Source organism: Rhinolophus hipposideros (genome assembly GCF_964194185.1).
Source record: "Rhinolophus hipposideros genome assembly, chromosome: 21".
Lineage (NCBI taxonomy): Eukaryota > Metazoa > Chordata > Mammalia > Chiroptera > Rhinolophidae > Rhinolophus > Rhinolophus hipposideros.
In genome coordinates, this window is record NC_138067.1 from 21,160,472 (window position 1) to 21,176,070 (window position 15,599).

General features: G+C 43.0%; 1 protein-coding gene across 1 annotated transcript; it reads left to right on the top strand.

Moving 5' to 3' along the window:
• Positions 1-2,148: 2,148 nt before the first annotated feature.
• LOC308489433 (zinc finger protein 19-like) lies at positions 2,149-14,968 on the top strand. Its single transcript, XM_081030532.1, has 7 exons — positions 2,149-2,182; positions 2,594-2,709; positions 5,600-5,664; positions 7,980-8,106; positions 8,758-8,871; positions 9,528-9,652; positions 12,669-14,968. Exons 3-6 carry the CDS (start codon positions 5,632-5,634, stop codon positions 9,539-9,541), a joined length of 288 nt encoding a protein of 95 aa, XP_080886658.1. The 5' UTR covers positions 2,149-2,182; positions 2,594-2,709; positions 5,600-5,631; the 3' UTR covers positions 9,542-9,652; positions 12,669-14,968.
• The last annotated feature ends 631 nt before the right edge of the window (positions 14,969-15,599 follow it).

Genomic DNA, 15,599 nt, shown 5'->3' on the forward strand with positions numbered 1-15,599 from the left:
GTAGGGCGTGTCCCTTCTCTTTAAGGACATGGTATCACTTTTTCCTATAGCCTATTTGCCAGAAATTGGTCACATAGCCACACTTTGCTTTAAAGGGGGCCGAGAAGCGTGGTACTTTTTTCTGGACTGGCTTGCTAGAGATTCTGATACTGCATAAGAAGGGAAGAACAGAGGTTGACAGATGTGTTGTCTCTGCTGCAGGCCTTCCTTAGAGCTTTTGAAACTTGGTGTGTGCCTGTCCTAGCACTCATAGGAGTAGAAGCTTTGTGGTTATTTAGGAGGCCTTATTTTCTTATCTGTAAAATTAGGCAACCGGTTTATGACCCAACATTTGGGGCCAGCATTTCTGTGACACATCTCCTAATTTCGTATTTCTTTAGACTAAGTCTTTATTCATTCCTAGTGAAAAGTCTGCTTTCTGAGCCTAGGGAGAAGTGGAAACAGTGCATATTGCCAAGAGCAATGTAATCCCCAGCTATCACTCTGCCCATCGTGGGACCATTTTCCTATCTGAATGAGAGAAGCCATATAAAGTGTTCATTTTGGGAAATAGTGATGATCAGGGTCAGGGCAAAGCAGAGAAGGGCGCCTGGCAATGGTCAGGGATCCCAGCCATAGTACATATCCTACCTCCAGTAGCACAGAAATAAAGGGTTCTACTCTGGAGTTGGGGCTTGAGCCTTTGGACTATATCAATAACAAATGTTTACTGTGTGCTTCCTTTGTGCCAGGTCTGTGCTTTAGCTGAGAATAATGATGTTGAACAAGATAGATACAGTTCTCGCTCCATGGGGTGACCAGAGAAGATATATTTAAACTGTCACCATTAAATAAGCACAAATGTGCCAAGTACTAAAAAGTACAGATGCTGTGATGGCACGTAAGTGGGAGGCCTGCCTTATTCTGGGTGGTCAGGGAAGGCTTGATTTCCAAGGGAAATGGGATTTGAACTGAGACTAAGTAACAGTCAAGACACAATGGGAATGGGAAGGGAAGGGCATTTTAGGTTTAGAGAATAGCATATTCAGCAAGTGGGGCTGAAGTTGAGTGGGGTGGGAGTGGGAATGCTAAGAGGCTGGAGAGGTGAGTGGGGTCCCTCCAACCACCTTCCAGTGCAGCAGCATGGGAAGAGGCAGAGCTGGAAGAGAGGCCAACATTATTAGGGTTGAGAGGGACTAAGGATGGTCCAATCCAGGGGTTTTAGTGCCGTTCACCTTCCCCCAAGGGCTCATTTTGGAATTTTATGGGAGTATTTTTGTTATAGTGTTTGGTGGTGGTGGATGGGAGCCAGGAGTGCCACAAATCGTGCAGTGCACAGGATGGTTCACCTATTGAAAAAGTTTTCAGACTTTCATGTCTTCCTGGACATTCAAAAACACTGTTTATAAATTACGTGAATCTAGAACGTGTTTTCAGAAAAACACAATATATTTTTGCAGTTTTAACATGCTGAGTCTCCAGGAATATAACTACTGTATGATCAACAGAAGATTGTACTGTTTCACCTAAACTTTTACCAAAAAGGGTTCACCATTTTGGATTCTGCCTTGTGATTTTTGACACCAATATAAGACACAGCATCGTGGCTGTGGCATTCAGGCACATTCTATGTGAAAAAGCAAATATCTGACCACTTCATTAGGTCTCTTAGAGCAGTCATGACCATTTACGTACTGAAATGTTCTTAATTACAAATTATTTTCCCTTTATTTCTTTTTTATTACAGTTAAGGCATAGCATTAGTTTTTTAAATGTAGGTTGTTTATCTTATCTATGACCTTCTAAGTATTATCTATGAGTTTCATGACAGGAGACCAAAATGATCACTAGGTAATGTTATAAAATAATGTGGTCTGATAGCGTGTAATCCACCAATCCAGTCCGGAGACTCCCAAATCTGGTTGCACCTGCAGCTTTACTAAAATACAGATCCCCAGCACCAACCCTGGGTTGAATCCAGCGCTCTCCTCTGATCCTTGCTGTCCCCAGCCGATCCCGAATAACAAACGCCACCAGGATGAGGAGAGGGAGGGGCAAAGGGCGCCGAGCTCGCAGGCGCGGAGGTTTTGGGCACAGGGGGCGGGGCCAGAGCACCACCGAGAGGGAGCGACGCTACTTACAGAGGCTCGGCCGCGGCCTAGTGACGCACTTCCGGCTGCGCCGCGGAGCCCTTCGCTCTGAGGTGAGTGGGGCTGTGCGAGGCGGGCGCTGCTCTGGCCCAGAGGCTCTAGGTAGGCTAGAGATGCTCCTCCACCCGGGCCGTAGCTGGGTCTCCCGCACTTGGTGGAGGGAGCGGGGCGGCGGCTCCTCCTCGACTCCGGCTTTGGACTTGGTGGCCCAGTACGTTCTGTCCTGTGTAAAACGAAGCCTGTGTTAATGTCACAGCCACGAAGCCCCAAACACTTTGTTCGGGTAAGATGCTACTGGCCTTTTGGGAAGATGTGTCGGAGCAGCCAAAGGGAATGTTCTTGCTCAGGTGAAGCGAGAGCGGGTGAAGCGGCCTGAGGTGGCATCATTAGGCTTTTCACATGTTGAGGTCGTGCAGGGGCTTTTAACCAAGAATGGATTGTATGCTCCTCGGCTTCTGACACAGGGTGGTGAGTCGGACCAGTGGGAGAGCAGAAAAGGCAGAGCCCCTCCGGTTCACGCGACAGCAGAAGCCCAGCTTTTGGAGGGCATTGTCTACTGGAGCGGTGTCAGTTCCAAAAGGTAATCGGACCCTACTTCTCTCGGGCTATGGGATGGCAATGACCTGGAAATTATTTCTCCAATGGAATGATTTGTTCAGTCCTAGAATACACATATAATAATTTCAGAATTGGTAATTCATACATACCCTCATGAAAACCAATTTTACTAATGTAAAGATCTGAGGCTGTAAAACAAAAGTTTATTTGGGGTCTTAAAGGGTTCAGATCCAAGGGCTGCATATTCAGGTAACCCACACTGAGCTCTGGAGAGAAGAAAGGCAGGGTTTATAAAGGCAAAAACCACAAAATGTACTTATTTCCTGCAATTGAGGGATTGCTGGCCTGGTTAACATGAATTTGTTAGTTCTGAAATGCAAACGAGCGAGGTGAAAACCACTGAGGAAGGAAGTAGTTGGTTTATATCCATACAGCAGCAGTTTTAGGATGTTTGGCTTCCTGGATGTTTATGGCTTGATCTTGAGCTGTGTTTTGCAACAGGTTTAGCAACCTAATAGCACCTCTGAGAACTGAGGCGCATTATGTGCAGAGGCCCCACTTCTTTAATAGCCTCCTGACTCGAAGTGACTCTTAGCAATGTTTATTCCATTTTATTTTTATTTTTTTCTAACTAAAAGACAGAATTTGGGTACAGGTCTTTATAGCCTTATAGTATTTAGTTAAAATACTGTTTTCCAAAGTTACTTAGTTCTGTCTTTCCCACCACTTCAGTGTGGTTGTGTTATTCAATTGTAGAATCGTTAGGCTCATTTGCTGTTGTTTGTATGTATTGCTTTTTGGGTCATCACCCCCATCCCATCCTGGTTGGTTGATTTTATTTATACACACGCATACACATTTGGATATGTGAAACATTACTATGGTTATTAAAATCAGAACAAAAGGCACACTCAGAGAAGTGTCACTCCCCCATCATCCCTTCTACCCAGTTTCCTTCCATCCTGTTTTCATTCCCGGGTTCCTTTCACCCACTTGCCACCCTCACCTGAAGCAACCATTCTCTTTAGTTTCTGGTTTATCCTATTTCTTTTTGCACAAATGACCAGATCCACATAGATTTTCTTATATTCTCGTTTTGCTTATATTCCCCAATACAAGGATGCTTGTTAGTCTGGCCCTTCTGCATCTGACTGGTACTCTGCCTTGAAGGACGTTGGAGGAGCTCTGAAGTCTCATCTGAAGGACTAAAAGGGAAAACATTTATTCATTGACTTCTGTCCTTTTTTGGTTAAAGGGACACTGCAGGCATTAATTCTCTTGCACTTTGGGGTCCAGCAGGTGTCCATAGGTGTCTGCAGTTGTCCTATACAGGACATTAAGGAAGGCCCAGGGCAGGAGCCAGGTGTCTGTGGTGTAGACCTTTGCAGAGGTATTGGTGGGTTGCACCTGCACAAAGCTGATCAAAGCTTCTGGAACTGGACTAAGAGTGAGACAAGAGAATAGGAGTGGTGCGTAAGATGTCTTACAGAGCTGAAGAGACAAACTAAGCTATCAGAGCTTAGTGAATTAAAAACAAATAGGAAAAAGAGTAGTGTTCTAAATAAATGAAAAGGCTAGTTTTTTAAAAATAAAACATTAAACTAGATAAACCACTGCTTAGCCTTACTTTATTATAATAGTCTATTTGGGATGCCATAACAAAAATACCACAGACTGTGTGGCTTCAACAACAGAAACTTATTTCTCATAGTTCTGGAGGCTGGAAGTCCAAGATCAAGGTGCTGGCCAATTTGGTTTTTGGTGAAAGCTCTCTCCTTGGGTTGCAGATGGCTGACTTATGGCAGAGATGGAGAGCTCTGGAGCCTCTTCTTTTCTTAGAAGTGCATTGGCCCCATTGGATTAGGGCTCCACCCTTACGACTTCATTTAACCTTATCTCCTCACCGGTCTTATCTCCAAATATAGTCACATTGGGGGAGCTTTAGCATATGAATTTGGGAGGAACACATCAGTTCATAACACTAACCAAGAGGAAAAGGTCTAGATAGCACATATATTCAAAAGGAGAAATGGGAAGAGCAACGTAGCTCCAGATGTGGAGGGAACAAAGTGTTTGCCACAACTCTGTTGAAATCCTGGAAGATGTCGGTGAAATTTTAGGGAAGTATAAATTTTCAAGACTGGCTTTAGGAGCAATGAAAATCAGAAAATACCCAGTCCATGTGTTTTTGAATAGAATGAACAAGGGGGACTGGGTAATGGGGCCCTAGAGGTCAGAGTGGTCCTTTCTCAGGTAGCTGAGGCCTTGGCTTCTTTGCTCTCAGAAGGCTGGTAAGTATGAGGAAGCAGCCTGGTACCTCACTTCCAGCCCAGCTTCCTTAAGGTAAGTCTGGTTCATGGGGAAAGCTGACCCCCCAAGATCTCTAGAGAGACATTAGAACTCTTGAGGACACACAGCTGTGTGAGAGAACAGGCAGGATGTGTGGGAGCAGCCGTCCCCTTCTCCAGATGCTGCGTCTCTGGGCCTGACTCAGGCCTCTGTCTTGTCCAGCCTGTCTTGTCTTCCAATGTAATGGAGGAGGATGCTTGTTTAGAGGAAGAGAAATAAATCAGAGATCTTGGTAATGTTCTGTCTCGTGAGCTGAATCACTATTTGTTTTACTATTATTTAGGCTCCGCATACATTTTATGGATACTCTTGTGGGTGTATGTCACGTGTCAGAATGGTAAAATCTTAGGGTTTCTGGCAGTGAGCATCAATGTCATGACTGGGAGGCGTCCTGGGCACTGAGCCAGTGAGCAGATCACCCCCTTCTTCTATGGCAGCTCCTGCTTTCACTTCTATCTGTCACAGGCTACCTGCCTCTTAGATCTCCTGTGAGGGGCAATATTGTTCCTGGGAGGGGTGGCTTGCCTCACACTTGTGTCTCTCTTTTTTCCCCTTTTCCCCAGCTCCTGCCCTTTTCTGGGAGGGAGACCAGGTGATGGCAGCCATGCTCCTGACAGCCTGGCCCCAGGTGAGCTGTGGGTCCTTCAGGTCTTCCTCTGAGCAGTTTCAAATCAAAGAAACTGAGAAAGGAAGCTGATGAGCCTTGCAATGAAAGCTGGAGAGGGCCTCCATGCTTCTGCCTTCAGCCTGGAACTTGTGGGAAGAACGGTGATGTGAAGTCATGGAAGCAGCAAGAGAGCGAGTCCGAAGGCAGGAGTGTAGTCTCCGGCATAGAGGTTCTCTGCTCCGGTGGTGCAGGAGCCTCCCCAGCAGAGGGCTCTGGGGAGTAGGAGACATGGAAACTGCCCATGTGGGATGGAGGAGGGTAGCAGACAACGGGGATTCCCAGGGACCTGGGTGTAGGTGAAGAGGAACCAGGTCAACATAAAGGATGGCTGTGCCTTTAATTCGGGAGGGAGGAGGGGAAGATGAGGGGAACGGCATCAAGCAAGGGAAGAAGACTGGAAGTCCTGTGGGACAGGATGTCTCGTGTCCTCGAGAGCCTTTCAGGGCTTGCGGTGCAGTGGCTCTAACTTGAAGTCTCTGATAAGAGCTCTGGACCCTCTCTCTCAGAAAAACTTGCAAACCAAATTTTCCATACAGTTTCAGGGACTTCACGGACCCCCTGAAGTTCATCCATGGACCTCCATGGACTATAAGTTGGGAATAATCACAGTTACAGTAACTCCAGGAATGTCGCTTGAGGCTTCCTATGTGCAGGCACCAGCCTAAGCACCTTGCATGGATTGCTCAGTCCTGACAACTGCCCTCTGAGATAGGTGCTGTGTTGTGCTCATTCCATAGCAAAAACACGAAGGGAAAGGGGAATAGAGTGACTTGCCCAAGGTCACAGCCAATTGTGTGATTCTTAATTGCCTAGCCTTAAGACACATGTGGAACCAGTGAAATTAACATGGTCAGGTTTGTGACAGCTGTATAGGGAATAATTTTCAGGGGTGATTCAAAACCAAGGAGACCACTTCAGAAAGAATTTCACTGGCCCAGGTGATAATGGGCTTTGTCAAGGAAAGTAGTTGTTAAAGAGGGGCATCCAATTCAAGTAATGTTTAACATAAAAATCTTTAGGACCTAGAGTCGTAAGGAGGTAGAGGTAAGGAAGAGGAGGGAGTCAAGAAGGAATCCCCAGGGTTCAAGCTGAGGTTTCCTGCACAGATGGCGATGGGTGACAGCAGCTGAGGTTTGAGTTCAGTGGTGGCAGTGGGCAGGGAAGGCATTTAATTTTGTGTAGAGAAGTTTACTTGACCTGTCCACGGTCACTCGGCAAGTGATTCACACAAACACCTAGAGGATGGACTAGAATTGCTCCTGGGTGGCGGTCAGTAGAGTCAGGCAAGACAGATCATGGCAGAGAGGAGTTAAGGGCAGATCCCTGCTGGTGCAGCCCCGAGGTTGTTAGAGAAGGCTGAGGCGGGCCGGGAAAGCAGCCAGAGGCTGCATCTGTCCACGAGGGAGGAGGTGGGCCTGAGAGCAGCATGCAGCATCAGCCCTGGTGGCATAGCCTGTGCTGAACACATAGCATAGTAATGCAAAGGGAAGCGTCCGAAAGGGGTGCCGAGTAGCTGGCTAACAGGAAAGCTGAGCTCCCTTCTTGTTCAAACCTTGGAGAAACTGAATTCTTGGGTGAAGCTGGAAAAGATGAGGCTTGAATAGGAGAGAATAACGGAAAATATTGGGCTTTCAGTGAGACCCATCTGGAAGCAGAGTAAGCTGCTACCCCTACCCCTTGACCTCCAGTCTCCAAGCCGATCTGGGCAGCACTGAGCTTCCTTTGCCGATGGTGCTGGAGCAGAGGCTGCACTGCCCCTTACCAGGGAGTCAGTGACAGGAATCAGGCTGCAGATGGGGCTGGATGAGATGGAAGCCATAGCTGCTCTTTAGTTTGAGGCTGTGGTCAAGGTCGGGAGAGGAACACAGAGCTGAGGTTAGGCACGGGGAGCAGGGTGGAGAAGCCAAGACCTCGAGGGGTACGGTGGGAATGCTGGTCGATTGGTCCTGAGCTGTGTCTGCCAGTGAGGGAGTGGCTTCACTGAAAGCATAGAGTTGCTTTAGGAGAAATTGGTTATGGGAAATCTTTTTTTCTTTCATCTCAACTTATGTTGTCCTTTGTTAAGTGTGAAAAAATGGCATGAGGTTTCTCTGCCATGAGAGAAGTCAGATATTCCCTGCTTTACCTTCCAGATGTTTTTCTCAATTCTTTCCCCTTGTTATTAATTTTGTGGTCTTCACAAGCTCCCTCCCCAAGCCCTTATACTGCCCTCTGCCCCTCACTTAGGGCCCGAGCCATGGAATTGGCCCTAGGGCAGCAGGAACCTGTTGTTTCAGAAGTCGGTGACCTTCGAGGACGTGGCTGTGTACTTCACCCCGACGGAGTGGGATGGCCTGTCCCCTGCACAGAGGTCCCTGTACAGGGAGGTGATGCTGGAGAATTATGGGAATGTGGCCTCCCTGGGTAAGGTCTCTTCCCCTGCGACCCAGACTCTGCTGACTGGGGTTTCCTGGCTTCCTTTGTCCTTGCATGTTGCAGATTGAGTCTCTAGTTCTTTACTGAGTGGGAACCCCAGGGGCTGAGATTTCTAATCCCCTAGACCGAGGGGTCTGGGAAGGGCAAACCCCAAGCCCTTTTGGGGCCCGTAAAGGACTCTGTTGGGACTAGTGTACACTCTTGATCCAACCTATAGAGGCTGGCTGTGTTTTGGACACAATGTGGAAAAAAGTAACTTTCTGTCCCGCCTCACCCTACCTGCATCTCAGATCTTTTCCAGGATGTCAGTGTTCTCTGACTATCTCAGGCCAAGGTCAAAAAATGGCATCCCGTTGTGCAGAATCTCCCTTTTGCTCTGCATGGGTCTTCTGGGCCCACAGTCTGGGCCCTTCCCAGCTTCTCTCTCACCTTCTCAAGCCTACCCACCATATACCTTAGAAGCCCCACCTCCCAAAAACACACATACACCTTCCAAGCGCCTCCCCCGAGTCCTTATGCATGGTTATGGTAGGGCTCTTATCTTCCTTCTTCATTGCTGAGACAATCTGAGAAGAGGCTAGGAACTCATCTGTGGGAGATTATTCACCCTTCTCTCGTATTTCCTTTCCCCCAAAACAGGATTTTCACTTCTCAAACCTGCTGTGATCTCACAACTAGAGGGAGGAGGTGAGCTGGGGTGCCCATCTCTACTGGCTGCTGGAACAGGCACAGGGCCCCCGGGCCTCTGGACTGGTAAGGGAGGCACATGTTGCCCACTTGGGAGGAAAGTTTAACTTTAGGAAGAAAGTCAACTTCAGCAACATAAGCATGCCATGTCTATTGGTCAGCTATACAGAGTAAAATAAATTTTGATGATTTGTAGAGATAGGTACAATTGAGAACTTTATGACTATTTTCACAGTTGGCTATTTCTTTCTAATTCCAAGAACAGAATATTTTTCAAATGCCTCATTCTAAGTCTTTTCAATCCTAATTTTGGAATTCTACCTTTCTCAGAAGAGAATGAATGGATTCAGTAATTTTGTGGGGGTTCTTGCTGTTTTTCTAAGCATTGCCCGTTTAACGCAGATGATACAGAATTGACAGTCTTTTTACACAGAAAGGCAAAATAGCCTGGTGGTTAAAAGTATGGTTTTGGAGCAGACTTTCTGAGGTCCAGTCCCAACTGTGTTACTTCCTAGTTGTGTGACTTTGGGCAATTATTTAGTCCTCTAAGAGTCAATATTCTCACCCCTGAAAATGGAATAATAATAAAACTAGGTAACAGTGCTTGTCTTATGGGTTGAAGATTAAATGAGATAACGGGTATCATGTGCTTGGCTTAATAGTGTATGTTCAGCGATACATTAGTTTTTATTATTTGGGGTTTTTCTTTTTTTTTTTTGGAGGAAACTTCATATAGTAAGCTGTAGGAAATAAAGCAGAAGGGAGGAAGTGCTCTCAGTTCAATGCTTCTCGAACCATGTGCAAGTGGATTAGCCAGGACTCCTGCAGATACACAGATTGTTATCCAGTAAGTCTGGCGTGGGGCCTATATTCTGCATTGCTGTTAAGTTTTCAGGTGATGCCAATGCTTCTGGTTCCCTGACCACACTTGAAGTAGTGAGGTTCTGTCATTGGTTCAAGCAGAGTAACTACCAGATGACTTCCCATTTCCCATGAGGCCCAGTTTTACTTTCTGCATTTGGAGTCCATAAGATTCTCTTACATCCTTTCAATGAATCCTTCTTTTTTAAACATGGTGTGAGTGGGTTTTTGTTCTTTGTGATCTTTCAGCCAGATGATCCCTGACCAAGAAAGACATGTTTTGGAAGTGAAGAGTTTAAAGTGCTTGGCATACGGGGAGGGAGCGGGTAGTAATATTGTGGAGATCCTTAATCAAAGGAGTCTAGATTTCATTCTGTAGACAACAGATAGTCCTGACGTGTCTGAAGTTTTTGAACAACCCATCATGGTTTTAACCGAAGATAGAAACATTAATTTAGTCAGTGTGTGTAGGTTAATTGGGGCGAGGAATCAAATGGGTTTTAGGCAGGTAGAAAGGTAAGGTATAGCGTATAAAGCCCATAGCAGCAGAGTTGACTTTTCTTTAAAAAAACTTTCTCAGAAGCCCCACCCAATGATTTCTGTTTAAATCTCATTTGTTGGGACTGTATCAAATGGCCATCTCCACTGCAAGAGAGGGTGGAAAATACAGTTTTTAGTTATAGTTTTTATTGCTACCTCATAAAAAATGGAGGAAGTGCTAGTAAGGAAGAAAGGGAGAATGGATATTGGTTAAGTAACCAGTAACATCTGCCACATCATAGGGTTTGATAAATAGGTCAATAGTGTAGAAGAATGTAAGTGGCTGATTTATCTAAGAAGTACATATGTGTATTTTAATCAATGTGAAAAATGATCACTCTTGGTAGAAACCAATGCAATACAAATTAAAACAATGAGAGATGTTTCACCTATCACACTGAAAACAATTAAATAATAGGAATTGATGGCGAGAGTACAGCAAAACAGGAATAGGCTTCTGGAGGTGAATGTGAATTATTAGTTTTCTTAGAAAGTACTTTAGCAGTACATATCAAGAGCCTTCTAAAAGTTTGTACTGGAGAGGACTATCACCTAATAAAGTAATCAGAGATATAAACAAAGATGCATGTGTATAAAAGTTCATCATAATTTTTAAAAAAGATAGTAATAAAATACTGAAAATAACCTCAATTTTCAGTATAGAAAGAATGGTTAAATTAAGGTACTTCTCGAAAGGTACAAACTTCCAGTGATAAGGTAAATGAGTACTAGGGATATAAAGTACAACATGATAACTATAGCTGACACTGCTGTATAATATACAGTAAAGTTGTTAAAAGAGTAAATCCTGAGACTTCTCATCACAAGAAGAATTTTTTTTCCTTTTTCTCGTTTTTTTTAATTGTATCTATGTGAGAAGATGATGTTAGCTGAACCTATTGTGGTAGTTATTTCACAATATGTATGTAAATCAAACCATTCTGCTGTACACCTTAAACTTACACAGTGATGTATGTCAGTTATTTGTTAATAAAACTGGGGGAAAAATTAAGGTACCTCTGCAGAATGGAGTACTATTTAGCAATTAAAAATATTTTTATAGACTATCTAAAGACATTGGAAAATTATCATTATTAATGTGAAGAAAAAAGTTCAATAATGTGAAGAAAAAGTATATTTTGATAATGATTGGAAGGAAAATGACTGGGGAAGAGTTAAATCAGATCAGTAGTAGTTATTGTTGGGTGGTTGTATTTCAGGTCATTTGAATTTTCTTCTTTGTAAGTTTCTGATACTACAAATGGATATTATTTTTATAATTGGGAAAAGATCAGTAGTATTTGGTAATACTTGCTAGGGAGAGCCAGGTCATTTGAGTCCTTGAGGGCAATTATAATGATATACTATTGGGGTAGGGGGCATACTACATGTGATTGGGGAGAGATGAGAGATGAAAAAATAGAGGCAACATTTTTTGCCCAATTTTGAGAAATGTAGGAACAAATGCAGAGATCAGTAGCTCTGTGGGGACTATAGGGATTATAGAAAGACTAATGAGTTTATAGAAAGAATTTTAGGGAATGACCAGTTTTAGGATTGAGGGAATAGGTAAAAGGAAAGGCAAGGAGAATACAGCAGTGTTCTGGAGGGGGTGGGAAGAGATGGGATCAAATGGGTCAAATGGGCCTAAACAGACCCTCTCTGAAGTGGAGAAAAAAGAAGTTGGAAAACCTAGAGTTTAGGTTCTAAGGAAAGAAATAAAATTCTTTTTGCTTCCTGGTGCTACTAACACTTGCTGTCCCCCATGTTGCCACATGTTGGATCCTGTGTCTTTCCTTCTTAAGCAATTTCTATTTTTATTAACAAGGGATTCAGTGACATAAGGATAACAGAAGAAACTGAAGAGTGTAGTAAAGTATGGTGTGATGGAAAGAATGTTTGTTTGGAAAGAATGCTTATTTGGTGGATAAGATCTAGAATTTTGTTCCACGGCTGTCGCTTTTAACCTTCATGTTATTGGGTTACTGGTTTAGAGACTGGCAGTCTTTTAAAATCATTACTTTAAAATTTATAACACTGGCACATACTCAAAACAGTACAGAAAGTATATATAGTGTGTGTGGGGGGAAATTTACCAAACTTCCTATGCCAGTTTGTGTATTCTTCCAGAAGTTTTCTAGGCATATACAAATATATATGTATATGTCAGCCCTTTTAAAATTTTCCTTTACACAAATGGAATCTCTGCATACTATTTCTCAACTTGTTTTTCCACTTAACATTGTATTTTGGACATCTTTTTCTGTCAGCATATATGGATTTATTTCATTTTCTTACCAGCTACATATTATTATGGATGAACCTTAGAATTTTTTTTTTTTTACCTAGTCTGGTGATTTTAAAGAGCCCTTTGATTACTATGATCCTTTATTCTTTTTAGCACAGTTCTTTTTTTCTAACATGGCTCTTACATGACATTCTATGTTTTTTGGTTTTTATAGTAGATATTGACATCCAGACTGACAATAATATGACAAAGTTAACATACGAAGAAAAACATAATACATCATTTGTACTTCAGGGGGACTTTCCCCAGGAAACAGACTTTTCAGAAGCCTATATTCTAGAAAAACAACAGCAAGAAGTCCACTCAGTAGGAAGTCTGAAGAAAGAAAACAGCAGTGTCATTGACAGAACAGTGAAAGACGACACAAGCCTCATGGAGGAGGAGTGTTTCTTTAGTCAGAGTCCAAACTTGAATCAGTGTCATACCATCATCTCCACTGGAGAACAGCCCCCTGAGTGTATAGGATTGGAGAAAGCCTTTAGCTTTGACACAAAACTTATTCAACACAAAATAAGTAATTCTAGGGAAAGATCTTTTGAATGTGAAGAATTAGTGGAAACCTTTAGGTACAATGCTCCACTGAATCAGCATCAAGATAGCTACACTAGGGTGAAGCCCTATCAATGTAAAGAGTGTGGCAAAGCCTTTAGCGCTAATGCAAAATTAATTTGGCATCAAAGACTTCATAGTGGGGAGAAACCCTTCAAATGTGTGGAGTGTGGGAAAAGCTTCAGTTACAGTTCCCATTACATCACACATCAGACAATACACAGTGGGGAGAAGCCCTATCAGTGTAAGGTGTGTGGGAAAGCCTTCAGTGTTAACGGGAGTCTAAGTAGGCATCAGAGAATTCATACAGGAGAGAAGCCGTATCAGTGCAAAGAATGTGGAAATGGCTTCAGCTGCAGTTCTGCATATATCACACATCAGAGAGTCCACACTGGGGAGAAACCTTATGAGTGTAATGCCTGTGGGAAAGCTTTCAATGTTAATGCAAAATTAATTGAACACCAGAGAATCCACACTGGAGAGAAACCTTATGAATGTAATGAATGTGGGAAAGGCTTCAGGTGCAGCTCCCTCCTTAGGCAACATCAGAGCATCCACACTGGAGAGAAACCCTATCAGTGTAAGGAGTGTGGAAAGGCCTTCAGTAATAATGCAAAACTCATTCAGCATCAGAGAATCCACACAGGTGAGAAACCCTATGAGTGTACTGAATGTGGAAAAGCCTTTAGTGACAAAGGGAAGTTAATCCAGCACCAGAGAATCCACACAGGTGAGAAGCCCTATGAGTGCAACGAATGTGGGAAAGCCTTCAGGTGTAATTCCCATCTTCGGCAGCATCTGAGAATCCACACTGGGGAGAAACCCTATGAGTGTAATGAGTGTGGAAAGGCCTTCAACGTCAATGCAAAACTAATGCAGCATCAGAGGATTCACACTGGGGAGAAACCCTTTGAATGTAATGAGTGTGGAAAATGCTTTACTTCTAAAAGAAACCTACTTGATCATCACCGAATGCATACAGGAGAAAAACCTTATCAATGTAAAGAATGTGGGAAAGCCTTCAGTATCAATGCCAAACTAACTAGACATCAGAGAATACACACCGGGGAGAAACCTTTCAAATGTATGGAATGTGAGAAAGCATTTAGCTGTAGTTCTGACTATATTGTACATCAGAGAATCCATACTGGAGAGAAACCCTTTCAGTGTAAGGAGTGTGGAAAAGCCTTCCATGTTAATGCCCACTTAATTCGGCATCAGAGAAGCCACACCGGGGAGAAACCTTTCAGATGTGTGGAGTGTGGCAAAGGCTTCAGCTATAGTTCTGACTGTATTATACACCAGACTGTCCATACTTGGAAGAAACCCTATGTGTGTACTGTGTGTGGGAAAGCCTTCAGGTTTAGCTTCCAACTCAGTCAGCATCAGAGTGTCCATAGTGAAGGAAAATCCTAACGAGAAAGATGTAGAAAACTCAAGGCTAATGCTGAACTGAATCAGGTATCAGATTCACCCTGGTGGAAAACCCTGAAAGAAATAAATATGGCAGAGTCTTCACATGGAAACAAATCATTTTCATTTTATTCAACTTTAAATCAGGAATGACGACCAATTAAAAAGTAACATTCAAAAACTAGCTTGTTTTATACCAACAACCAGTTAGAAAATATAATGAAAGAAAATATCCCATTCCCAACACCATCAAGAGAAATAGATTTTCTAGGAATAAACTTAATTACTATGCAGGCCCTGTATGGAGAATTTATAAATGTCCACTTGAGCGTTTCAAAATGAAACTTACATAAATGGAGAGACAGAAGAAACCTTGTTCTTGAATAGAAAACTTACAAAGGTACTCCCTCTACCTAAGTTTATTTCCCTTTCATTTCTGACAACCAGCATGCATCACTTTTGTAAAGCGGAAAAACAATAAAGATTTTCTTTAAAAAGAAAAAATACGAGTAATTTTTTTATTTTCATTGAATAGAGAAAACCTTCCTAAGTATCAGATGAAAGCTAGAAACCAACCATAAGGGAAAATATTGATAGATTGACTTTTCAAAATTAAGTATTTGTGTTTTAAATAATCCCAAGTAAAGCTAAAAGATAAAGCACAAAACATGGAAATATCTTTGTAAAATTTGTGATATAAAAGTGTAACATCTAGTATGCAAAGATGTCTTACCATTAAGATAAAGATAAAAACTAATAAAATCCAGCAAATGACACTAGCAGGCAGCTTTTAAAAAGATATAAAAATGACTGATAGAGGTGTTCAGTCTCGGTAGTACTGCACAGAGTGAAAATTAAAGCATGCACACAATCACACACAGGAAGCCCCCAAACCTCTCCCACAGACATAACACGTACACACAGTCCCTCCCATAGACACACACAGACCCATATACACAGACACACAGACATAGGCCACCTCATATCTGCCCCAGACATATCTGTTCCTGTGTTCTCTGTACTCAAGTGACCAGTGTTGGCTGGGAGTGCTGCTTGAGTCATTCAAAGGAACCCATGACATAGTATGGGACTAATGACATAGTATGGGACTTAAGCAGAGTGT